The sequence below is a fragment of the Apodemus sylvaticus genome, chromosome 18 (assembly GCF_947179515.1).
Source record: "Apodemus sylvaticus chromosome 18, mApoSyl1.1, whole genome shotgun sequence".
In the NCBI taxonomy this organism is placed as follows: Eukaryota; Metazoa; Chordata; class Mammalia; order Rodentia; family Muridae; genus Apodemus; species Apodemus sylvaticus.
Window position 1 is genome coordinate 14455019 of NC_067489.1, and position 21847 is coordinate 14476865.

At 49.5% G+C, this 21847-nt stretch overlaps 1 protein-coding gene across 4 annotated transcripts in view; it reads left to right on the forward strand.

Annotated features, from left to right (window-relative positions):
* The window catches only part of Mcph1 (microcephalin 1), a 229729-nt gene that overhangs the window by 181177 nt on the left and 26705 nt on the right, over positions 1-21847 (forward strand). For 2 of the 4 annotated variants that reach the window (XM_052162794.1, XM_052162796.1), the window contains exon 13: positions 9208-9299. The exons of the other annotated variants lie outside the window; for them this stretch is intronic. In XM_052162794.1, coding sequence (XP_052018754.1) covers positions 9208-9299 — 92 coding nt within the window. The remainder of the gene's footprint in view (positions 1-9207; positions 9300-21847) is intronic. 4 annotated transcript variants of the gene reach the window in all.

Here is a 21847-nt window from a genome sequence, read left to right on the forward strand (position 1 = left end):
AGAGAAACCTACTGTCTTTCCTTGCCTCCTCTGTCTTTGAGGAGGACTGCAGTGTAGCTTCCGGGACATCTTTGTAGCCTCTATTCTATCGAGCTTTGCAGGATGACGAGCTATAGATAGCCACTCTCTCTGGCATGTCCGACCCTGAGAGGAGCGAATAATTCTGTCACTTCGTGTGTCAGCGATATTATTGCTGGTTTAGGGGCTGAGCTTTGTAGACATGGCACCAAGAAGACACTGAGATACTGCATGGGATTTCAAGAGAGGGCTTTGCAACTTCTCCTTGGAGCAACAATACCCAACAGATTCCTCATTGTGATCCGTAGGGCAGAAGAGTAGAAAGTGGTCCTGGATAGGACTCGTCCCAGTACATGAGTAGCACGAGTCCCAGTAAATTTCAGCTTGAACGTACGTTCAGAATTCTTGAGAGCGAAGTGCTGGGGAAGCCCTGGCCTGGAATGAGGGAAAATTCCATAGAGCAAACAATGGAAAATAGTGAGGCTCCATCACTAACAGCCCTGTTCCTTTATGCCCAACCTCATGAAGCCATCCAAGCGCATATGGGGGGGGGGGGCCGCGACAGAGCTATCTGATACCCATATCCGCCACACAGTTTGTCAAATCCTAAAACTTAATATATTCATTTCCATTTTTGTTTGGTCTTGGTGAGTATCTTTAATGGTTAGAAAGGTTTGAAATTAAGCTTCCTTTTTCTTTACTCCATCCAGAGAGGTCACTGAGGCCATGGCTTCTTGCCTGCACGCATGTGTGTACACCTCAGGGGAGCGTGCATGCACAGGGTTGCCCTGTGACTTGTAACGAGGGCAGCTGCTCTCACTGGTGGAAGGTGCCCTGCTTCCAGCCTCTGGCTGGACAGAACACAGGCTTCAGCTAGGAAACAAGGCTGTTCCCTGCCTCGGTTTCTTCCTAAGTTACATGGCAATTAGTAATTGTGACCCAGGTTAAATGGCATTTAAAAGCACCTTTCTTAGCTCCTAGCAGATGGGCTAGGATGATCAGCCAGTGACAGCAGAGGGGAACAGGCATAGGCAGCTTTAGCCCTTTATAAAGGAGTCGATTGTGTGGGAGGATGAGTCTTTGTTTTTTAAGATTGACTTTACTATATATGTGTATTAGTGTTTTACCTACATGTATGTCTGTGTACCATGTGTGTGCAGTGCCTGCAGGGGACACAAGAGGGTGTAGGATCCCCCTGGAAAAGCAATTATAGACAGTTTTTAGCTACTGTGCAGGTGCTGGGATTTGAACCCTGATCCTCTGGAAAAGCAGTCAATGCTCTTAACTGCTAACCCATCTCTTCAGCTTGAGAGTGTGAATCTTGACCACTTATAAATCCCAAAGGAAGCCAACTTTGTGGCAGTCCCTAGCCATTAGCAACTAAGAGGGCCTCCAGAGACGTACCCCATTGCCAGGCACAGTCGAGGAGACACCTGGCAGGGCACCCAGTAGGCTCAAGGACACACTTGTTACATAAAGGCCATTTAGTAATTGAGACATGTGATGGTCAAATCAAAGTCCATTTCTCTTTTCTTTTTTGAAATCAAGTTCACTCTAATATTTGAGCTGGGCTTTTTTTTTTTTTTTTTTTTTTTTTTAAGACGATCTGGTTTATTTCTCATACACGGTCTGGGTCTTTTTTTTTTTTTTTTTTTTTTTTTTATTTATTTTTTTGAGACAGGGTTTCTCTGTGGAGTCCTGGCTGTCCTGGAACTCATTCTGTAGACCAGGCTGGCCGCGAACTCAGAAATCCACCTGCTTCTGCCTCCCAAGTGCTAGGATTACAGGTGTGTGCCACCACGCCCAGCTGGTTTGGGTCTTTTTTTAAAAGAACAGGGATCCACGCTTGCTTACTTGGTGAGCCTATAACCTGGAGCCCTGCTTATTGGGGTGCATGCCCTTGCTGGATGAGGGCCTATCTTGGGTCCCTTTACTACCCCAGGTTTGATTTGAATGTGACCTGGGTGTTTCTGTTGTGGTAGAGCTGAGGTTGATGCATAGTGCTGGACAAGGAGAGGTGTCCTTTCTCTTCAACCATGTCATCTTTTATAAAGATTGAAACCATCACATTAAAGCACACCTCTGGTCCTCACCATCTTCTGTGACTGTGTGCAGTGAAAGGGACTCCAGCCACCACCACACTCAGTTTGCAAATAGCCAGAGCTTCTAGGGCAGCTCTGTGTTTGTGGCTCTCCCGAGAGTTCACACACAAACACCTTTCTCTTGGGTCAGCGCCTCCATGACTATCCCTCTAGGTAAGGTGACAACAGTGCCCAGAGGGGCTGAGCACTTGGCTTCCCCCAACTCCGCTCATCTGGATAACATCAGCACAGGCTCCTGTAGCGTTCTTAGTTAAAGATCCTCTTTTTAAGGAAGTATTCCACAGGGAGATGGGATCAGTAGTTCAAGGCCATCCATCCCCCATTCCCAGCCTCAGCTACATGATGAGTTTGAGGCCACCCTGGGTTTTGTAAAACCCTGTTTCAAAAATGAAAAGAAATAAATAAAGAATCCCCACATCACCATGGGAGTCGCTATGGAATTTTACCCTAGTGCCCTTTGCCCTCGGGTCCTGGGAGAGGACACCCTGGGCTTCCACTCTCTGGGACCATGCTAATTTTTCCACAAGACCCTCTTCTTGCCTTCATGGAAGATCCCAGGCCATAACTAAGATGCAAACCGTCGATCCTACCCAAGTGCTAAGCCAAATTAATAAGCATAGGAGCTCCTCCCTCAGCTAAAGAAGTCAGGATGTCCAGAACTGTAGGACCGACCCAGGTCTGCTCCCAAGCGTAGGAAGAGTAAGTCTGCGGCCCGGAGATAGCTGGGCTCTGCTATGACCAAGAGACGAGGCCACACAAATCTGAGGGAGGAGCACCAGGGGACCTGGGTCTTCAGAGAATCATTTCAGCTGCCGTGATGACTCAGAGACTGTCAAGAGTAGGAAGAGGCTGCCAGGGATGAGAGTAAATATGGACAGCAAGAGATGTGCTCCAGGGAGTTGTTAATTTCCTCCACAGAAAAGATCCCCAGGAAAGAGCGTATGAAAGTCAAGCGATGGATGTAAATGATAAGTGATAACATGGACATGTCATCATCATGTTCGCGTCTCAGCTTTCTGCATCCTCACATGCACGTAATGCACACGTGCAGATGTTTCTCCTGGCTACACTGGCCACAAGGAGCTCTACAGGACTAAGTTCACACCCATCTGGAAAGGTTATTAGAAGATGGTCCCTTCTTCGGGTGCCAAGCTCAGCGTGGCCTCAAACAAACTGTGCCTTTAACTGTGCACTCTGCCTCTGGGTTAGAGGTTTCAGCTCAGCTCAAGCATCCCCTGGTTCCAGCCATGGTGGATGTTCTTAGCCCCAGTCCTCCTACCCGGTCAAGGATACAGACAGACAAGTAACTGGGCAGTTGCTCTTTTGAGATACCCAGCAGAGTGTAGCTGGCCCTGCCACCAAAGTACGATGCTTCTGTCCACGCCCGGGTTAGCTAAGGGAGTCTAAGGACTAAAACAGTAGGATGTGAGCCACCCATACAGGACAGTGAAGAAGCTAGAAGCCTAGAGCAGAGCCATTGTGGAGAGCAGTAGTATGCTAGCCCCTGGGTGTGGATGAGGATATCCCTGGTCCCTGGGAGAAAACCTTGTAGCTCTTGACTGTATTCCAAGCAACTGGCGCCCAGCTCAGAAGGAAATAGCTGCCAGCAAACTGCACTAGATGAATCCAACCAGATCACTGGAAGGCAAGCTCTCCTGTGCTGGGATTGCTGGCCTACTTCCAAGACAATATATTAGCAGTGGACACATGAAATGACCAAGATTCAGCTGCGAACATACAGAAGGACAAACAGTAAAGAAAGAAAACTCCTATATAGATGCTCGGTAGCAATGCATTGGTTGACAAAGAACCTAGGCAAAACCACAGCTTACTGTAGGGGCAGCACAGGAGCCATGCATGCTGCCTCCCCTTGTAGTTTTTGGTAACTCCTCTTTGAGACTCAGTATGAGCCAGATACCAGCTGCTGCAAGAGAAAATGTGCCCACGCTACTGAGCAGAGCACCCGGGCCTCAGAAGGCTCCCTCAGTGTCACCTTTATGTCATCCCTGTCGATAGGATGACACCCTAAAGCTGGGAGGAAATCCCTCCCACCTTTTCAGTAGACACATGGGTATGGCCACACGTAACAAATGTGTCTCATGAGGGCCTTGTGCCAGATTGTGCTCTGCCTAGAAACCCTGGAGGTGGCGCAAGGGTGGAAAGTGGCCAGCAGCCTGGAGTTCCCCACTGGAGCCATCGACTCCCCCTGAGCATTCCGGAGCTCCTCCTGGAACCTGTTACTGCTCCAGGCAGAGCCAGCAAGCTGAGAGCTGATGCTGGGAAAGAGCTGGGCAGAGAGAATTCCTTTGGCTTTGCCAATTTGTTCCTCTCTGGCAGCATTTGCTTCAGGGAAGTCTTGACACCTCAGCCTCCCCACCCAGCCAGCCACTTGTGAATGCAGTCCTTTCCTTACTGTGCACACCATCACAAATGCGCCCACCCAAAGTCTCTCTCCTGGGAAACCCCTCCTAAGCACCTTCTTGCACCGCCCCTCAGAACTGTAAGCCTCTGGGAGGCAAAGGCAGACTCTGGCTTTTGGACTCTGTGTGCCCTCCCCCACCCCCAACACACTTGATGTGGAGCCATCTCCTAGTCGGTGTGCATTGAGTTAGGTAGCCTCCTTCCAAAATGATCTCATCCCCTTCCAGTCCACATTAGCTCAGTATTTCAGAGCCCTCAGTGAAGTGAGGATCCCCCACATACACCGTGAGTACAACCATAGGGTGACCCTCAGGAGCCCCAGTCAAGACCCTCAGTGGGACCCTTCCCAAGACAATACTATCCGAAGGTCCACTTGATGAGTCAGGGTTGGGAAGGGGTGTCTGTAGTGTAACTCTTGGAAGTGACAGCTGCAGAGACCTAGTACAAAACAGAGGAGTTTCAGTGTTGTGGGCCCAGGAAGAGTGTTGACCAGCTCCTGCACCCCCACCTTCACCCTGGGCCTCCACTCCTACCCCTGATTCTGCTCAGAGAATGGCTGGTAGCTGGAAGGTGAATGCCCCTGGAGAGCGCCTCTAACAGTGGGAATCCAGAGCTCTCCCTGGAGCGAGGAAGTCTCTGGAAGACCATTGCAACTTCCCTTGTGAAACGTCATCTCTCTTGCTGTTCAGCTGAAGACAGGTGGTGACCATGGATCCTCAATGACCTCGGGACAGTGGTAGGAGCCACGCTCTTGTATCGGCCACCATAGTCCATCATCTAAGAAGCACGTGAGAGTATGACCCTACTGTGGTTGTCCTTCTGCTCTGTAGAACTAAGAAGTAACCAGAACTTGGAGAATGCGGTCAGGCTCCTCAGAGACAGCTGCAGCTGTGGCTTACCCATCAAATGTGATTTAGATTGTGTCTTTCCAAACTATACAGTGTGCTGCACGGGCTCTGCCTGGGGAGACGTGGACAGAAACATATTCATCCCCCAGATAGGCCACCAGTTGGGCCCAAGTGATGAGATGATACCACTCGAGTCCAGCTTGGAGGACCAATAGAATGACTGGCCTTGTTTAAGAGGTAACCCCAAGACAGCCAATCCCCAGAAATGTCTCACTCTAGCATGGATTCTCCATGTGGAAGGCATGTAGCCCCAAAGCTACACATATGGAGCACCCATATTCTCACTTAGCCCTCCATGTCTGCTAGTTACCACTTCCAAAGACCAGGCGACCATGTGCAGCCGGGACAGGCTGGGAGACAGGTGCCAGAGGGAGGTGCGGGTCTAATGACCCTTCCCACTGCTTCCTTCTTTTCGGTCATGACTATGCTGGAACCTCGAGGGTCTCTTGTGAGTGGTCACAGTTGCTCTGATTAAAACGTGGGCTGGGCTGTTCTGCTCGGAGGGCAGCGTCCAGCAACACTGTGCTTTATGACTGAAGAGAAAAATGCACCACTGCACCTGCTTAGCTGGGGACAGAGAGAATGGGGTACAGGACTGCTGGCTTCTGGCTACTTAAGTGGTGAATTTTACAGAGCTCCCCTCCCCCATCCCCCTATCTGGATAGCACTTCTCAAAGTAAACACAAGCGGGGCTTTTAAAGGACTTCATAAAAGCGAAAATGTAAAGCGCTCCTGGGAAGTGAGGCCGAGCTTTCAACTCTGCTTCCAACCCACTTCCTCAGGCATATAAATAGGAGGGCCTCTTCCTTGGTTCAATATCTTAAAAAGAAACCTTGATGTTACGTGTTGACCCGAGAGAAATGCCTTCCTCCTAGGGCGGACGGAAGGACATTCTTCAGGAATGCGAAACTTGTGACAGGAATTATTGATACCTTTGGAATTTTTTCCCAAGTGACTCAGGCTTCTTCAAACCGTTACCTAGGAATTCGTCAGGGACTGCGTGTCGCCTTCCCCAGCCGTTGTTTTAAAGCGGAGCTGGGCACACACAGCACGAGAGTGAAAGGCGCGGATGTTCTAGCACCACGGCGTTCTTCCCGCGCTGGGTGACGCTTGTTTTCCTGCACACTTTAATTAGAATGTTTCTACATTTGCCAAAGAAAATGCTGGAATGTAGACAAAACCGTGAAATTATAGGAACAGGGCTTGATGTAATAGCTTATTTGTGAAGGAAGCACAACTTGTTTGGTATTTTATTGAAGCAGGAAGTTCGAAGTCTCAGAACACACAAGCACAACAAATTCTCAGGTGCTGCCTGACTCATCTGTTGTTGGCAGCGGGTACTGGTAGCTTTCCCTGCATTTACTTTTATCTTCTGTTTTTTTTTTCTTTTCTTTTTCTTTTTTGCAGAGTCACGGGGGTCAGGGGGGTAGGAAATTGCATGGAGCTCCAATCACAGATTGTGTACATTTTAAAAGATAAGCTATAACAATTAAACAGAGCAGGTCTGGCAGCCTCCCCTAAACCATACTGATACGTTTTTGTACTCACCTACATACAAAACAAGGAAACGTGAAATAGAATGAGAATCTATCTGCCTGTACTTGAAATTGTCGTTCTGGGAACTCGTATTGCGATTATCAAGATGAGAAGCACTGTGGTTTGTTTCCTCTGAGTGGCTTTTGGCCACGGGAATTGAATGATGGACCCACTGCATTAGAAAGTTTGAGAAATATCTGGGGCTGACATCGTTTTGTTTCATATGCAGAAGTCATTGAGTTTTTGAGTTTTTGTCTTGTTTTCTCATTTCTTTCTGAAAACTTGGGGTCTAGATAGTGCTATGAGAGGTGTGAAAATCTCCAGCCACCCTTAAACCACCCAGTGTTTTAAACACCTGCGAGTTTCCTCTCAAGTGACTGCTCCTGCCTGGTGGCACTTGAGTGAAGAGCTGGGATGGGATCCACTGGAGAGCGAGGTGGGGGAGGGGAGGCGGGACCCAGGTCTTCTCTAAATTGCTCTGCATGCTGCAGATGTGCTGCAGGCTGGTGAGCAGTTCACAGCTGGTAAACAAGCCTGTCTCGAGGCAGGTGAGGAGGCAGAGGGTAGGGGCAGGTGCCCTCAGGAGGGAGCAGGGGCAGGCTCCATGGATGCAGGTAGTAACTGCCTAAGGGGCTGGGAGCTAGAGCCAGCAGGGCGGGGCTTTGTTGCCTGGCACGAGGGCGCCTTCCTCTTGCTACTTGAGAGGCTATTTCTCCGCAGGTGAAATGAGCCAATTCAAAGCACATGACATTATATTAAAGGCAGGTTTATTGGGACGCTGCTCTCAGATGGGGGAGCTCACTGGCCCCCAAGGTCTAAGGCCAGGGAAGTCGCTGGCCATGGGGAATCGGAGGGGGCGGGGCATACATGCAGAGAGAGAAGTGGAGGAGAGGCACCAAATGTCCTATATCTATATAAGATATTACATGGAGCCTCTGGGGGAAGGGTACCTCAGCCCCTGGGCTGGAAAGTTCAGGGTTGACATCAGGGTATGCCAGTTAGGGACTGAGGGATGCTGGGAAACCTGGAGGCCAGGTCTGCTTTGGGATGTAAAATATGCACCTCAGTCCCTTCTTGGGCCCAGAACCATTGCTCTTCATGTACATCCTATTACATAGGAGGCTCACTAGCCTGCCGCTTTCTCTATGCCCAATTCTCTACTTTTATTGGTCTTATAAACATGTCTTAGAAAACAGACACAATCAAATTCCACCCCGCTGTTAAATTTCCGCTTGTTGGCAGGTTCAAGGTCATGCCTGAGTGTGGCATTGTCGAGCCTTTCAGAACCTACTCTCAGCTGTCTACCACTTAAACCTCTTTCTACCCACACTAGCGTCAGCCTGTCCTCCCACACACCACAGTTTCTTAGTCCTGTCGAGAACCTTGCCCTGCCTGTCCCTCTGTGCATGAGCACGCTTACCGTACACACATACATACTCAGAATGTGCATCCCCTGTGGACTGCTACTCCCGAGATCCTCTGGAGAAGAACCACTCCCACCATTTGGAGCCAAATTTGAAACAAGCCTTATTAAATATTAAATACTGGGCAAGAGATGGATGATGGTTAGGACCACTCCCTGGAATTTCCCAGCTGGGAAATTTATAAACCTCTGAGGGGGTTATAAAGACAAACCCATAAACTACCATACTTTCCCATGAGGCTTTTGTTATAGTCCAGGAACTACAATTTCCAACATCCCAGGAGTTTATGTGGTCCCAGGCAGGTGGGGCTTACAGATTAGTATTCCATTATCTCACTTGTGTGTGCTCACACATACACACACCAATACACACACACACAAACTATCCACAGGACAAGTTTCTCTGAAAAACATTCCTCATACCCTCAGTAGAAGGATTTGAATATTTCACAGAAATGTTGTATGTTACCATTATATATGAAGATAACTGACCCCATTGGATGTTTCTATGTGCCTCTGCTAGGTTGTGGGCTCCTACAAGCAGAGTGTGTGTGTGTGTGTGTGTGTGTGTGTGTGTGTGTGTGTGTGTATCCTTTAAATACCCTACACTATAGATTGGACACATCCTGTAACTCTTTGAGTTAAATTTGAATCTGACATGAGGTAGCAAGATTGCAAATACCTTGTGGTAATTTAAGATAATCGGAATCCTTGCACAGGGTGATCAAGAGCAGTTCTCACTTGGGGGACAGAGGGACTTAGAGGTCAAATGCTAAAAGCCTTCTGCTTTATGTGTCAGAATTTGGAACAGCCACCTCTAGTGAGGACTTCTACAGCCACCAAGTGCTGGCAGATGAAGACAGACCTGATGGAGGCGGTTCCCAAGCAGAGGTACCCGAGATGCTAAGCCACAGTAGTGGCCGTGGAGACAGAGGGAGCTGGATGTGCAGTGGGGAAGTCTGGGGACCTGGAGGGATGGAGCCAGCTCTGCCCTCCGCACTGCAGCCCCCACGCAGGGAGGCTGTTACTTTGCAGGTCATTTCCTCTCCCTGATGTGCAGTGAATTCCTGGGTAGCCTTTGTTGTTGGCTGGCGTGGTTTGTCTGTTTTTCTTGTTGTTTACAACCTCCAGGTATTTGTAGACAGATCTTATCTCCTTCCCTCTTAGTCACCTCTTGGCCCAACTCTGTGTATTTTATTCTTTTAAACTCTGCTCCTGGCGTGACCTTTCCACACTCTCTGAAGCGTGTTTGTTTTGTGTTTTCAGATGTTATTTTGCTGGGACTATTTTAAGGGATGCAATAAACTAAATAAGGCCTGGCCTAGATAAGAATGATCTGTTTAGAAAGAAAGAGAAAAAAGAAGGAAGGAAGGACGGAAGGAAGGAAGGAAGGAAGGAAGGAAGGAAGGAAGGAAGGAAGGAAGGAAGGAAGGAAGGAAGGAAAGAAAGAAAGAAAGAAAGAAAGAAAGAAAGAAAGAAAGAAAGAAAAAAAGAAAGAAGAAAAGATAACAGAAATGTGTTTTATGATGTGTGCATATTTATATCTATAAACACACATGCAATTATGTGTGTTGTATTTCTGTATGCAAGTATATGAGTACATCCGAGTGTGTGTGTGCACACACACACACACACCAGTCTGCTGTGAATACAGTGTACCACTCCTGCAAGCTCCGCCCCCCCCCTTTCCGCTGAGCATCCCTATAGCCTGAATTCTCCAGTCTTCCCAAGAATTGAGCCATGCTAATTGTATGACAGCCAAGACGATGACGGCCACTGCTGCACCACAGACTGTGTCTGTCGCTTCTGTGAGGCCATGGTACCAATAGAAGTGCCTCAGAAACATTCAGCGGGCCAGCTCTGTTTTGTCTTGGATTCTCCAGTCAATCCGGTGACATCAGGATGACAAGGTTTGGGGTTGAGGTGGGGAAGGAGCACAAACGGACATGAATGCAGGCCCTCAGAGGGAATGCTCTGTTTTACTTGAATGCCATTACTTCCTTTTGTGAGAATCTTCACACACCAACACCATTAATTAGTATGCTTTAATGCCAGCATATAGCCTCAGCTGAGCTAGTTCTAAGAGTTAAGCCTACAGAAACAGACATAGTACTTCAGAGCAGAACTTCTGTTCTTCACCTGTGTAGCCAGTTCATTCCCTCAATAACATGACCTTTACCGGCGACGCCCCCCCCCCCAAGATTGGGCTTCTTAGTTTTGCTGTTTCTTTCATAGAAGGCAGAGAGGGTCACTGGACCCTCCCCTGATCCCCACCCTTCCCTTCTAAACCTCTAGGTGCAGCAAAATGTCCATCTTCTACCTCGTTGCCCCCAAGGAGCCCTGGTCCTGGCTCAGTTGAGCTTCAGTGCCATGCTGGACAGAGGCAGAAGCCAGGTCCTGCAGCTGACTCCTGAGCCCTCTCTGTTTAGGGTCAAATATACAGAATATGATGGGACTGTCTGAATTCTCCACTGTGTACTAGTAATACAGTCAAGGGTTTTTAGAATTGTCAAGAGAAGTTTTGAAATTACCTGGGAATGAACAAGTCGTTCGGTGGACAGGAATGAGAGAAGTGGTTATGAAGGAAACACTGAACCCAGCTATTAAAACAGAATGAAAGCCAGAAAACCATCCCGGGGCCCTTTCACATCACAGGTGGAGTGCCAGGGACGGGAGGAATGGGGTCCCAGTGACCGCGCCGTGTGCATGCCTCTGCTTGTCACCCCGATGTCACTGTGTCTGTTTTCCTGCCCCCATGGCTGCTAGGCAGTGGAAATGCAGGGAGGGCCAGACTGCCCTCATGGCCCGGGCTCTGGGTAGGTCTCAGATGTCAGAACAACGGTTATCCCTTCTTCCAGATGTTGCTGTCCAGTTAGGATCTCTCTTCCCCAGGCTCCCTGGCTGCTCAGTTTCTCCCCCTCCTCTCATGCCCCTAGCTTTCAGCAGCTGGCAGCAGAGGCGCACTTTCACCCTGAGGGAACATTTAGAAAGGCGGCAAATAAATCATGGAAATGAACTACAGAGGAGCCCTGAGCCCTGGAGCACCATCTCCTCAGGAAGACAACTGGCCCTGCTGTGAACGGCTGGACAGATGCCACAGTGCTCTGCCCTGCGAGCTTATAGTACAACCCAGGTGACAGTTGTAGCCACTGGCCTGCATCCCAGTTCACATTTGAAAAAAGAAAAAGAATAATCACAGCAGGTCGCTTTTGTATTTAACAGATCTTAAAAAGTGTAGACACTAAGCATTCCAGAAAGCTGAAGAAGCAGGAAGGATCGGGCCATACCTCTCTCTTCTCCCTGAGACATGTCTCATGGCTACCTTGAGTCGTGTCCTCTCCACCTCAGTGGAAGGAACACCCTCTTCTCAGCATGTGGGAGAACGAGCGCCCCGCCATACTTGGGCCCTGGCTCCTTAGTTCACACCTGCCTTGTCCACACATCTGCATGACTATCCACATGCCATTAATACTAAGCACACATGTATCCCGATGTGAGAGGAAGAATCTCTCACAGGTCCACACAGCCCAGCGTGCACTTGGCAGTAGGCATCCAGATCACTTCAGGACACTGATAGAAAAGAGGAAACCAAGCACTTAACATCGGGTCATGATTGGTCCCAAGGAAGCAAATGGCCATGGCTCCTGCAGGGGACAGAGTACTCGCCCACAGCAAGGTTAACCAGATCCCAAAGCAGGACTCTAACCTCAACAGAGCAGGCTGGCCAGCCAGGAAGGAGAAGCAGATGCTGGCATCATGCCAGGAAGGAGAGCAGCCCACCTCCTGTGAGGACTGAGCAGTCTGTCCCACCCCAGTGCCCACCGGCCAGAGCACAAGCAGGGACGACAAGGGTGCGGAACCACATTCTCTACCAGGGTGGCTGATGGGCCTGGGCCTGAGGTAGGCTCTGTCTTTGTGGATGCTCCTCCTAACTCAGGTTCTTCGAGAAGGCATCCTTGGAAGGTGACCCAGTGCGGCCATGCCTTCGTAATAAGGTGCTTAGGTGTTCCCCCCCCTCACCCCCTCAGGCACCGTCAAGCTATAAAGCCATCCACAGTCAGCCAACCTGCCTGCCCCTCTGACCCCCCCCCCTTTAGTTATTCTAATCTGGGGCTCCTATGGCTGGAGAATCTTGGGGAGATTTTGGTAAGGCCTGCTGCTGAGGTCTTGGCTCCTTTAATTAACTCAGAGGGGCGAGGATGCAGGTCCCTTTAAATTACCCCGGTTGACAAACTTCCTCTGCCTGAGCAGCCTACTTGGCTCAGCTGGGGAGCAGTGTCCGATCTCACCCATTTAGTCATCTGATTTCCTTGGTGTAGAGGGCCCTGCAGCACAGCTCGGAGGTAGAGCTAATAGCCACGGAGAATGAGAACCACTCTACAGATCCCTGTAGAACTGTTGGAGGCCAGCCTGGTCTAAAGTTTTGCTCAGAACTCCTTCCTGGCTTTCTGTGTACTCCCACACCCACATGTGTGAGGGGAGAGTGTACAAGCATATATGTGCACACGCACATGAAAGCCAAAGGTCAGTGTCATTCCTCAGCAGCCATCCACCTTGGTTCTTTGAGACAAGGTCTCTGACTGGGACCTGAGCTGGCCAATTAGACTAGGCTGGCTGGCCAGCGAGCCTCAGGCATCTCCCTGCTTCCTTCCCCTAGCACTGGGCTTACAAGGGCAGGCTACCATACTCAACATTTTTATGTAGATTCTGAGGGATCAAAACTAAGTCCTCATGCTTGGGGGGCAAGCGCTTTAACTGAGCCCTCTTCCCAACACCCGTGACTCCCAACTGACTTCCTAGTACTCTGTGTATGTGCCCTATGCTTTAACTGATCTGCGGAGCTGTTACTGTGTACCAGACAATTACTCATTTATTTCAGTGACACACATGTACACCACACACAGTGTGCTTCTGGAGGTCAAAGGACACCTTGGAGAAGTTGGCTTTCTCTTTGTACCACATGGGTCCTGGGGAGAATCAGGCCTGGCAGCAAATGCCTTCCTTACCCACTGAGCCATCCTGATGGCCATACCAGACAATTTTTTAAGGCTCAAATAAAGATTCTGTAAACCCAAACAGTGATTTCCATACATATTAAGATGTCTAAAAATAAGAATTTAAACACAAGGTGATTGGGAGTCACACACCACAGAGTAGTTCACATTGTTAGTACTGAAATATATGGAGAAGGGAGCCTCAGACCCCTGAAGGGGAGACCCTGGCAGGTTCCTGGGGTAGAACGGAAGCTGGCACTGGCGCTCGCGCGCGCGCACACACACACACACACACACACATGGACTTACAACGCTTGGGAGACTGAAGCCAGGGCAGGTTGGGGCAAGTTCCAGGCCAGGCTATAGTGTATGACTCTTAAAAAAAAAGCAAAAAACAAAAAACAAAAAAGAGGCCAGACAGGGGTGCCGCACACCTTTAATCCCAGCACTTGGGAGGCAGAGGCAGGCAGATTTCTGATTTACCAGCCTGGTCTACAGTGAGTTCCAGGAGAGCCAGGGCTATACAGAGAAACCCTGTCTCAAAAAAAAACAAAAAAAGAAAAAAAAAGAAAAGAAAGAAAAAACTACTTCACAAGTTCAAATTCTGACATGCTTGCAGCTGCTGAACACTGAGGCATGAAATGCAGATTTATGGCTTTTTGAAAGTTATTCATGGATTCCCCAGACAGCTATGTTCCCATCACTTTTGCAGCCTTTAAAACTCAAATGATGCCTTAAAAACCCAAGTCTGGCACACAGCACACCCTGACGTTGACCATCTGAGTAGCGTTCGGTGAAAGTCAGGAAGACGCTTCTGCTTTGGCCAACTCAGTCATCATCATGGACAACCGCAGGTGTTGTTTCTTGGAAACACTGTGCCAGCGACCCCCGCCCCCTTCAGCACCTTATTGTGCCTGTTTTTCATAAAATGGGGGTGTCAGTCAGTACTTTGGGTGAGTAACAGCCCTTTTGTCTTCTGCCACAATACATGGACTTAGTTTACTGGGACTTTTCTCATCAAAGTAATGCCACCCACACACCTCCAGGTAGCCCCGTACTGACGCAGGCTCCAGGGCCTTTTTCCTCAACATTCCCTCCTCCGTCCTCACCCCATATTTTTTCTTAGTATGTTCATTGGATTTTTTATCCCATTTTATGTTGAGCTGAAACCCAGGGAAATTATATAAACCATACTCTCAGACTCGGCAACACGTGCTTGGCCTGAGACCATCACTGCCACGGACAGAAAGGCTCTCTAAATCATTTGCACTATTGTCGCTGGCCTTCGCGTCTCCCCGCCCTGACATGCTCTCAACTCCCAGTCATCAGCCCGTTAAATGTCCCTGAGTCCAATCCACTTAACCAGATACAGATGTTCAAGGCCGTGCCGCTACTGCATTAGAGGCAAACTCCCCTCCCATCCCTCCTTAGAGCTCAGGTTTCAGAAAGCAGCCTAAGCGGCTGCCTTGTATAATATCCGGAGTGCAAGTTGTTCTCAGCATACCTACCGCCTTGGGAGTTCTTTATGGGTCAACATCTGAATGATGCTTATATGCACACCCATACGCTTTTGACTCTTCCGGGTACTGTAATCTTCCTTGAGCACAGTCCTGACATCAACCGGTGTACTGCTCTTCCCTCATTCAGAACACTCAATCAAGCTGACCCATAACTTACCATTCTCAAAGGATTCAACTGCGTTAGGCAGACGTCAGATGACGAGGCTAGCAGGATTAGAGATGGCCTCCACCACATCTCTGGGAGGGCATCACCTGCACCTTGGCAAACACAAAGTCTCACAGCCTGAGTGTAGAAGAGCCAAAGACATCATGTGAACTATCCGTGTGTTTAAGTCCCAAATCAATAAGGCCAAGCTTAAAGTCTGACATGGAAGTATAATGAATTTAGACCTGTTGGAAGACTTCGTTTGTGGAGATAGAATAAAGGACGCAAATATCTCAGACACTGTGAAAAAAGTGATGGCTAGAAAGACAGTCATGCTTTCAGACCGGATGATGCTGATGGCTCCCAGAAGAGCAACCCTGTCTTTAAGACACTATGCTATGTAGCCAAGGCGTGGGCACTGCTTACACAGTACGACAGGCATAGTTTGAGTACCACCTACCCCATTACCAATATGCCACCTGGTTCAGGATGCCTTAGACTTCAGTCTTCTTAACTGTTAAATGTTATGGGTGACCATTTTTTTGCCTCTGGAAGTTTATAACAGTTGGGCATTTTGTTAAACCTAGAATGGTTTAACAAGTACACAGAGTCCAAATATTGCACGGATCTAGATGAGTAGGAGACTGTGATCTTAAGACCACCGGCATTTCTTGAGCATCTGCAGTTTCAGTTTTCCATCCAGCATCTCTGCTGAGCAGATGGCGGGAGAGGGCATGCAAAAGTCAGGAGACAGGAGTGCTGGGCTCTCACCTGAAGGCCGCACAGTGACAGCTGAGGTTTAGGCCTGTGCCCTTCCTGGAGCCCAGGACTATCCTCTTGTCACTCAGCTTCCGAGGACAGGAGAGATGCTGACGAGATAGATAACAATGGGCCTTCTTAAGGATTTCTCAGTGGGGCCACAGGAAAGAAGATCCAATAAGAAACACAACAAATTCAAAGAGAACTTGGTGTGTATTGGCGACACAGACTCCAGACATCTTTGTCTGTGTCCAACAGAAGCCAAGGCTTGTGGCGAGGAACTGAATGAGCAGCAGTGTGTGCTGGCTTCACAAATTGGCCTTCCCTGGAAATTACCTACACATTTCCACACGTTCGCACATAGATAGTGGCCCAGGAAGTGCCAGCATTTTATTTGGTGGTCCTCCTCTGTGCCACATGCTGAGTGCAGTCCCTAGGGTAAGGGAGAACCACTCTGTAGGGTTCCTGATCCCTGTGGGGGAAGAGTCTTGGTTTTATTCACTCTGCCCTTCATGTCCCTAGCCCTTGAAATGCCTGTCAGCCACAAGCTTTGAAAAATACTTTTCTTTGTCACTCTGACTACTTTTAAACTTGTGTGCTTGTGTTTACTTGCTAAGTAATCTATGGCAGTCATTAAATAAGCATTTTATAGCTCAGATCTTAGTGAGGAAATGAGTCCTTATGGAGATTTGTGCAAAGCTGGGGGCACTGTACCCTCAGTGCTGTGACCCCAGAACCTTTGGTGACACTCGGAGCCTTTACTCTGGAGGCTGCTGCTTTCCAGGCCTTCCCGCTGTGCCCTTGGCCGCAGAACGCCCTTCAGAACATTCCCTTCTTCTCTGTCCCCCTCCCACCTCTCTAGCACGGGGTCAGCTCTGGTTGTCCACTGGTGTCTCTGGCCCAGTCAAGCCAGTCAGTCCTCTGGCTCCTGGCAGCTGAAGGGGAAGAGCTGACCCAGCTCACAGCTCCCTGCTGAGAAGTCCTTTCACTAGTGAGAGGTCACAGCACCATCAGAGTACACCTCCAACCTCCAACCAAGGAAGGTTTCAAGTTCACCTGCTTTGTTTGCCCTTGCCCATGGGCTTTCCCGGCCAGGACAAAACTGGTATGTGTTTGTGTGTCTGTTAGAAATAGTAGGGAGTATTTGCCCATTTTCCCCAACTAAGACTCTAAGACATAGATTTTATTTTATTTTATTTTACTTTATTTTATTTTATGACCTTTGTAGGCCTTTCAAAAATGCCTGTGAACAGTGTTTCAAATTAAAGACTTAAAACTTGTTTTAAGTGCCAAGCTAGAAACCATGCTGCCCCCAGAGCAAACCTATGGGTCATGACCCCTTTGGGGCTGGAACCACCCTTTCCCAGGGGTCACCTAAGACCATCCCTTCGGCAGACATGGATATTTACATGGTGATTCATAACAGTAGCAAAATTATAGTTGTGAAGTAGTAATGAAAATAACTCTGCAGTTTGGGATCAGCACAACATGAGGAACTGTATTAAAGGGTCACAGCGTTAGGAAGGCTGAGAACTGTCTTTCTGTTGTTCATGCATATAGCACAACAGCACTGACTGACAGTGCAGGGTCTCCAGTCAAAGCAGCCCTCGCTGTGGACACTAGCTGGGCGTCTTGACAATCCACTTCTACCACTGCCAGCCTGGAGTTACAGACAGGCCTGCTCCCCTGTCACTTCCGACTGAGCAGCTGTGAGACAGGGCATCCTAAATCCTCTCCTAGGAGTTGATAACCTGCACAAACAGCTGAGAAATTAGCGAAACACTGAATTTCATCTGTCAGTTTATTGCAAACGCTACTAGAGATACAGTTGAAAAGCCTGAAGAGGAGATGCCAGCGCCAAGGCCTGGGACAGAAGCAGAGGGTGTGCGTGACAGGTTAGAGCGTCTGCAGAGCTGCCTCCTGTGGCCTGCACGGCGGGCGGGCGGCAGACAGCTGAAGCATCCCGATGGACACACCTGCCACGGGGAACTTCATTGATGGGTTTAGGATCACCATGGAAACGCACAACCGAGTGTGTCTACAAGGGGATTGGTAGCCTAAGCTAAGTGGGGTAGGAAAACCCACATGACTGTGCTCAAGCTCGATCCCCTGGGCTGGGCCCGGACTGAATGAAAAGGTCGGCCATCGGGGTGGGGGTGGGGGTCCCTGCGTCCTGATGTCACTCGTGAGCAGTGTGTCCTGCCCCTGCGGCCATGCTTTTTCCCTCCGTAAACGCCTTCATTCTTAAGTGGCTTTCATGGGTATTTGTCACAGTGATGAGAAAAGTCACCAATACAATATCTAAAGCCCCCACCCCCACCCCCACCCCCACCCCCACCCCCACCCCGACCGGCCAGCTGTCCCCCAGCCTACAGCCTGTTCAGGCAGGCTACCTCCCCTACCTCTTCCTGGGGAGGGCTCCACTTCCTCCTCTCCTCACTGCCTCTGGTTCTTTGCTGTTCATGGTCCCCAAGATCATCTCCCTCTTTCCCCATGCGGACCCTGGCCCTTCCCTGCCCATCCATCACCACAGTCCGCGCTTTGACGCCTGGCTTCATCTGCCCCAGTCGTCTCTCCTCGTTCCTGCACTGAGGCTGCCCCTGCAGTAGTATGTTTTGCTTCCCAAGCTGAAGTTGGAGCTTTCTTGAAATCAGAGCCCAGGTTTTCCACATCCTATCCGTTAACTGTGCAAATATGCTGAGGTCCACCATTGACCAGTGCAGTCTGGTTCCAGCAGGAGAAACGAGAAAGAATCTGTTACATTAGAAGGTGCTGGGAATTTTGACAGAAGGAAAAGTAGACCAGGCTTAGGGGAGAGCGTGCTGGGAGCCCAGAGGCAGCCTCGGTGCTTAGAGGGCAGGCGGTGAGAGTGGAGGGAACAGTACAGTCATCCCGGTGGGAAAGGAGGAGACCTGAAGCAGAGCGGTACTGGGCAGGAGCATGAGGCAGACCTGGGAGGGGCACGGCTGCCTGAGAGGCATGCGCAGTGAGTACAGGGACCTAGAGGCGAGGGCCCTATTGCTGCCCACTGCGGGGCCTCAGCTTTCAGTCTGGTGAAATGATCCAATGGCACTGTGAACAGCTTATGGTTCTGAAATGCCCATGGTAGCAAGAAGAGCTGCTAGGAAGGGGACTAGCAGGAAAGAGACAGGCTCAGTGACATTGGTACAGGCTGGGAGGGCGCTAGGTCTGCCTGAGAGGCATGCGCAGTGAGTGCAGGTCTGTGCTGACCCTCCCTTGCACAGCACTGGCAAAGGACCTAAGCAGTATTTTGATGGGGAAGCCAGTCAGACCCTGGATGGATGACATAGGACATAAGAAAGTGAGGCAGGCAGTAAGTCTGACTGTGGTGTTCCCCTTAACTAAGATGGAACACTGCAGAGCCAGCAGATTCTGAGGAGCAAGAGGGCAGGTTGTGGTCAGGATAGAGAAGTGTGTAAGACACCCCCACACAAGGGAAATAGAGCAGCAGGTCGGATGGGTCTGTGCTGGAAGCAGAACCTGGGCATGAGCAGTGTCCAGAGGCCCCTTGAGGCTGGTTGTTTGGGGCAGCAACAGGGAGAGCAGAGCAAATGAGTATCTAGGGCTGGTACCGTGGGTCATCAGCAAGAAGAGCTTAGGACGCGAGCCAGCAACCGGCAACGGAGGAGCATACAGGTAGGACAGGAAAATCGTCCCGGAGGAATGTGGATCCGAAGTCTCCTATAGGCTGTGAGAACTGTGTAGCTTGCTGTCTACAGCACCGTGAAGGTGCCTGACTGGCAGGTGATGTCATGGGTGTGGTGAAAACAACGGCCATAGGGAGGAGGTGTGGGAACAGAGAGATGCAAAGACAGGAGTGGCAGGTGAGTAGAGAGATGTGGTTTTATTTGTGGAGGTGAGGTGATGAGGGTGGGAGAATGGACAGGACAGTCAGGACTCAGCCATGCTCAGTGAGGACCGTTAGCCTTCGCTGGGAACAGTCCACACCAGCCGCTGATAAGAAGGCAGATCAGTAGGGATGCTGAGTCCAAGGGCAGCCTGTGGAATGCCTATTGCATTACTGTCTACAGCATGGCAGGAAGCAGTGTCGTGACTGAATGTGGAAACACACCATGAGCGTTGGAGGCTGGGCAGCACACTGGTGTGGTAGGCGAGGCAAGGAGAAGAGAGGACTGGACATGAGCTCTTTCTGCCATCAAGAGTTCTGGAGTGGCCAGCAGCTGAAAGTCACATAACTGCAGGTCCAAAACCATGTCTGCAGGCAGCTATATGGAAAATTTTTAAAAAAGCGATTTTGGTCTCCAAATTTTGCTCAATACCTGTTACTCCTTTCCACTGGTGTTGAACGTGGCAGGCAGGGAGGCACGCACTGGAAACCTCCCATCCTATTGGATGGGTCTTCCTGCAGGTGCCGCACATGTCTCTTTCCCTGTCCCTCCTACTGACCTCCAGATTTGTACGTGCTAAGCAGGTACCCTAACTAGGTCCCAGTAGAGTTGCTTGCTCATTCTGCCTTAAATCCTCTCCCTTTCCAAACTCGCACCCTTCACGTCTTTAGTTCTTAGTAAAATCACAGCATTTTTTTCATGTTTGAGGATCAACCTTTCCATCCTGCGTTATGTATTTTTTTCTACCTGGCAATGCTCCTAACTTAAAGAGGTGATAACATAACCTGCTGCTCTCGTGGGTGGATGGATGCTTGGTTGCTTGGCTGGCTTTTGTTTTGGGTTTGGTTTGGTTTGGATTTTGTTCCTTTTGAGATAGAGTCTCACCCTATATAGCCCAAGCCAGCCTGGAACTCACTGCATAATGAGTTTTGTGACAGCTCTGTTAACTACGGTTTTCCCACTGTGCGGTCACATTGGCTTGGTGCCTGCTTACGTAGGCTCATCACTTGACCACTTCATAAACACTCTGAAAGAGTTATCTTTCCTTAATACCCACACGTGCCCTCCTGCACATCCACACTCTGGTGATCCTGGACTATGTGTAGGAACATGCCAACCCCTAGACACCCGTCACCTGAAGTACCCTGTGTTGCGCTTCCTGCTCCGCTTGCCCACTACCGGCTTCTCTCAGTCCTGCCCAGTCTACTTGGTCTCTGCTCTCCCTTGAATGAAACATCTTATTTTACTCTCACTTGAGAAACAAAGTGGACTTTATTACCTTCCCATTCCTGTGCTCTCAAATATAGCCTGTTACTCTATTGAATGAAAGGTAAAATGAATGTCTGATGAATGACCAGCGTGAGAATGAGGAGCAGACCCCCCCACCCCAAGGCACCAGCTGCCTCTAAGATGTGTCAAGTGAGGGTAGTGCCTGTTAGGCAAGGCTCTGCCCAGGAAGAGGTATGCTGTCCTTGAAGGAAAAAATGGGACATTAAGTGTAAGGCTGGACAGGCACAATTATACCCCTTAAATTAACATGCAGGAAATTGACTTTTTTTATACTGAGTTCTATGAGTGTGGCACCAGCCATCCTAAGAAGGGAACTGAAAAGGCCATGCTCATTGGTAGGATGCTTGAGGAACAATGCTTGATGGCCAGTGTGCATTTGAGAGAATGCATTAGTACACACCCACCTCCAGACCCAGGCTACAGGGCTAAAACAAGTCTCTAATGAAGAGTAGGCACTAATAAAGAACCCTGTGGGTTCAGAAGGCCTGACCCAAGAGGGAGGCCCCAAATAACCTGCCCTATGATTGCACGCCTATGTGAGTATTCCAGAGACCCACCCCAGTATACGCAGAGCTGACATCACCAGCTCCTTACCAGTTAGGGAGGTGTCGGGGCCCCATGTTCCAGATCTCAGAAGAGTCGATGGTGCCACCTGATCATGCTGCTCAGAGGAACCATCATGCAATTGTTATGTCTGGACGGCTCATGTGGGAAGACAGGTGTGGCCTTATCTCACTTGACCCGGATACGTGTCTGCCTCCTTGCTACCACTGGTGAGAAGTAGAATTGGGAAACCCAGCATGGTGGGCCCCAGCCCTTTGCTTCAAAGCCTGATTGTCCTGTGGCTAGCAAATGGTGTCAC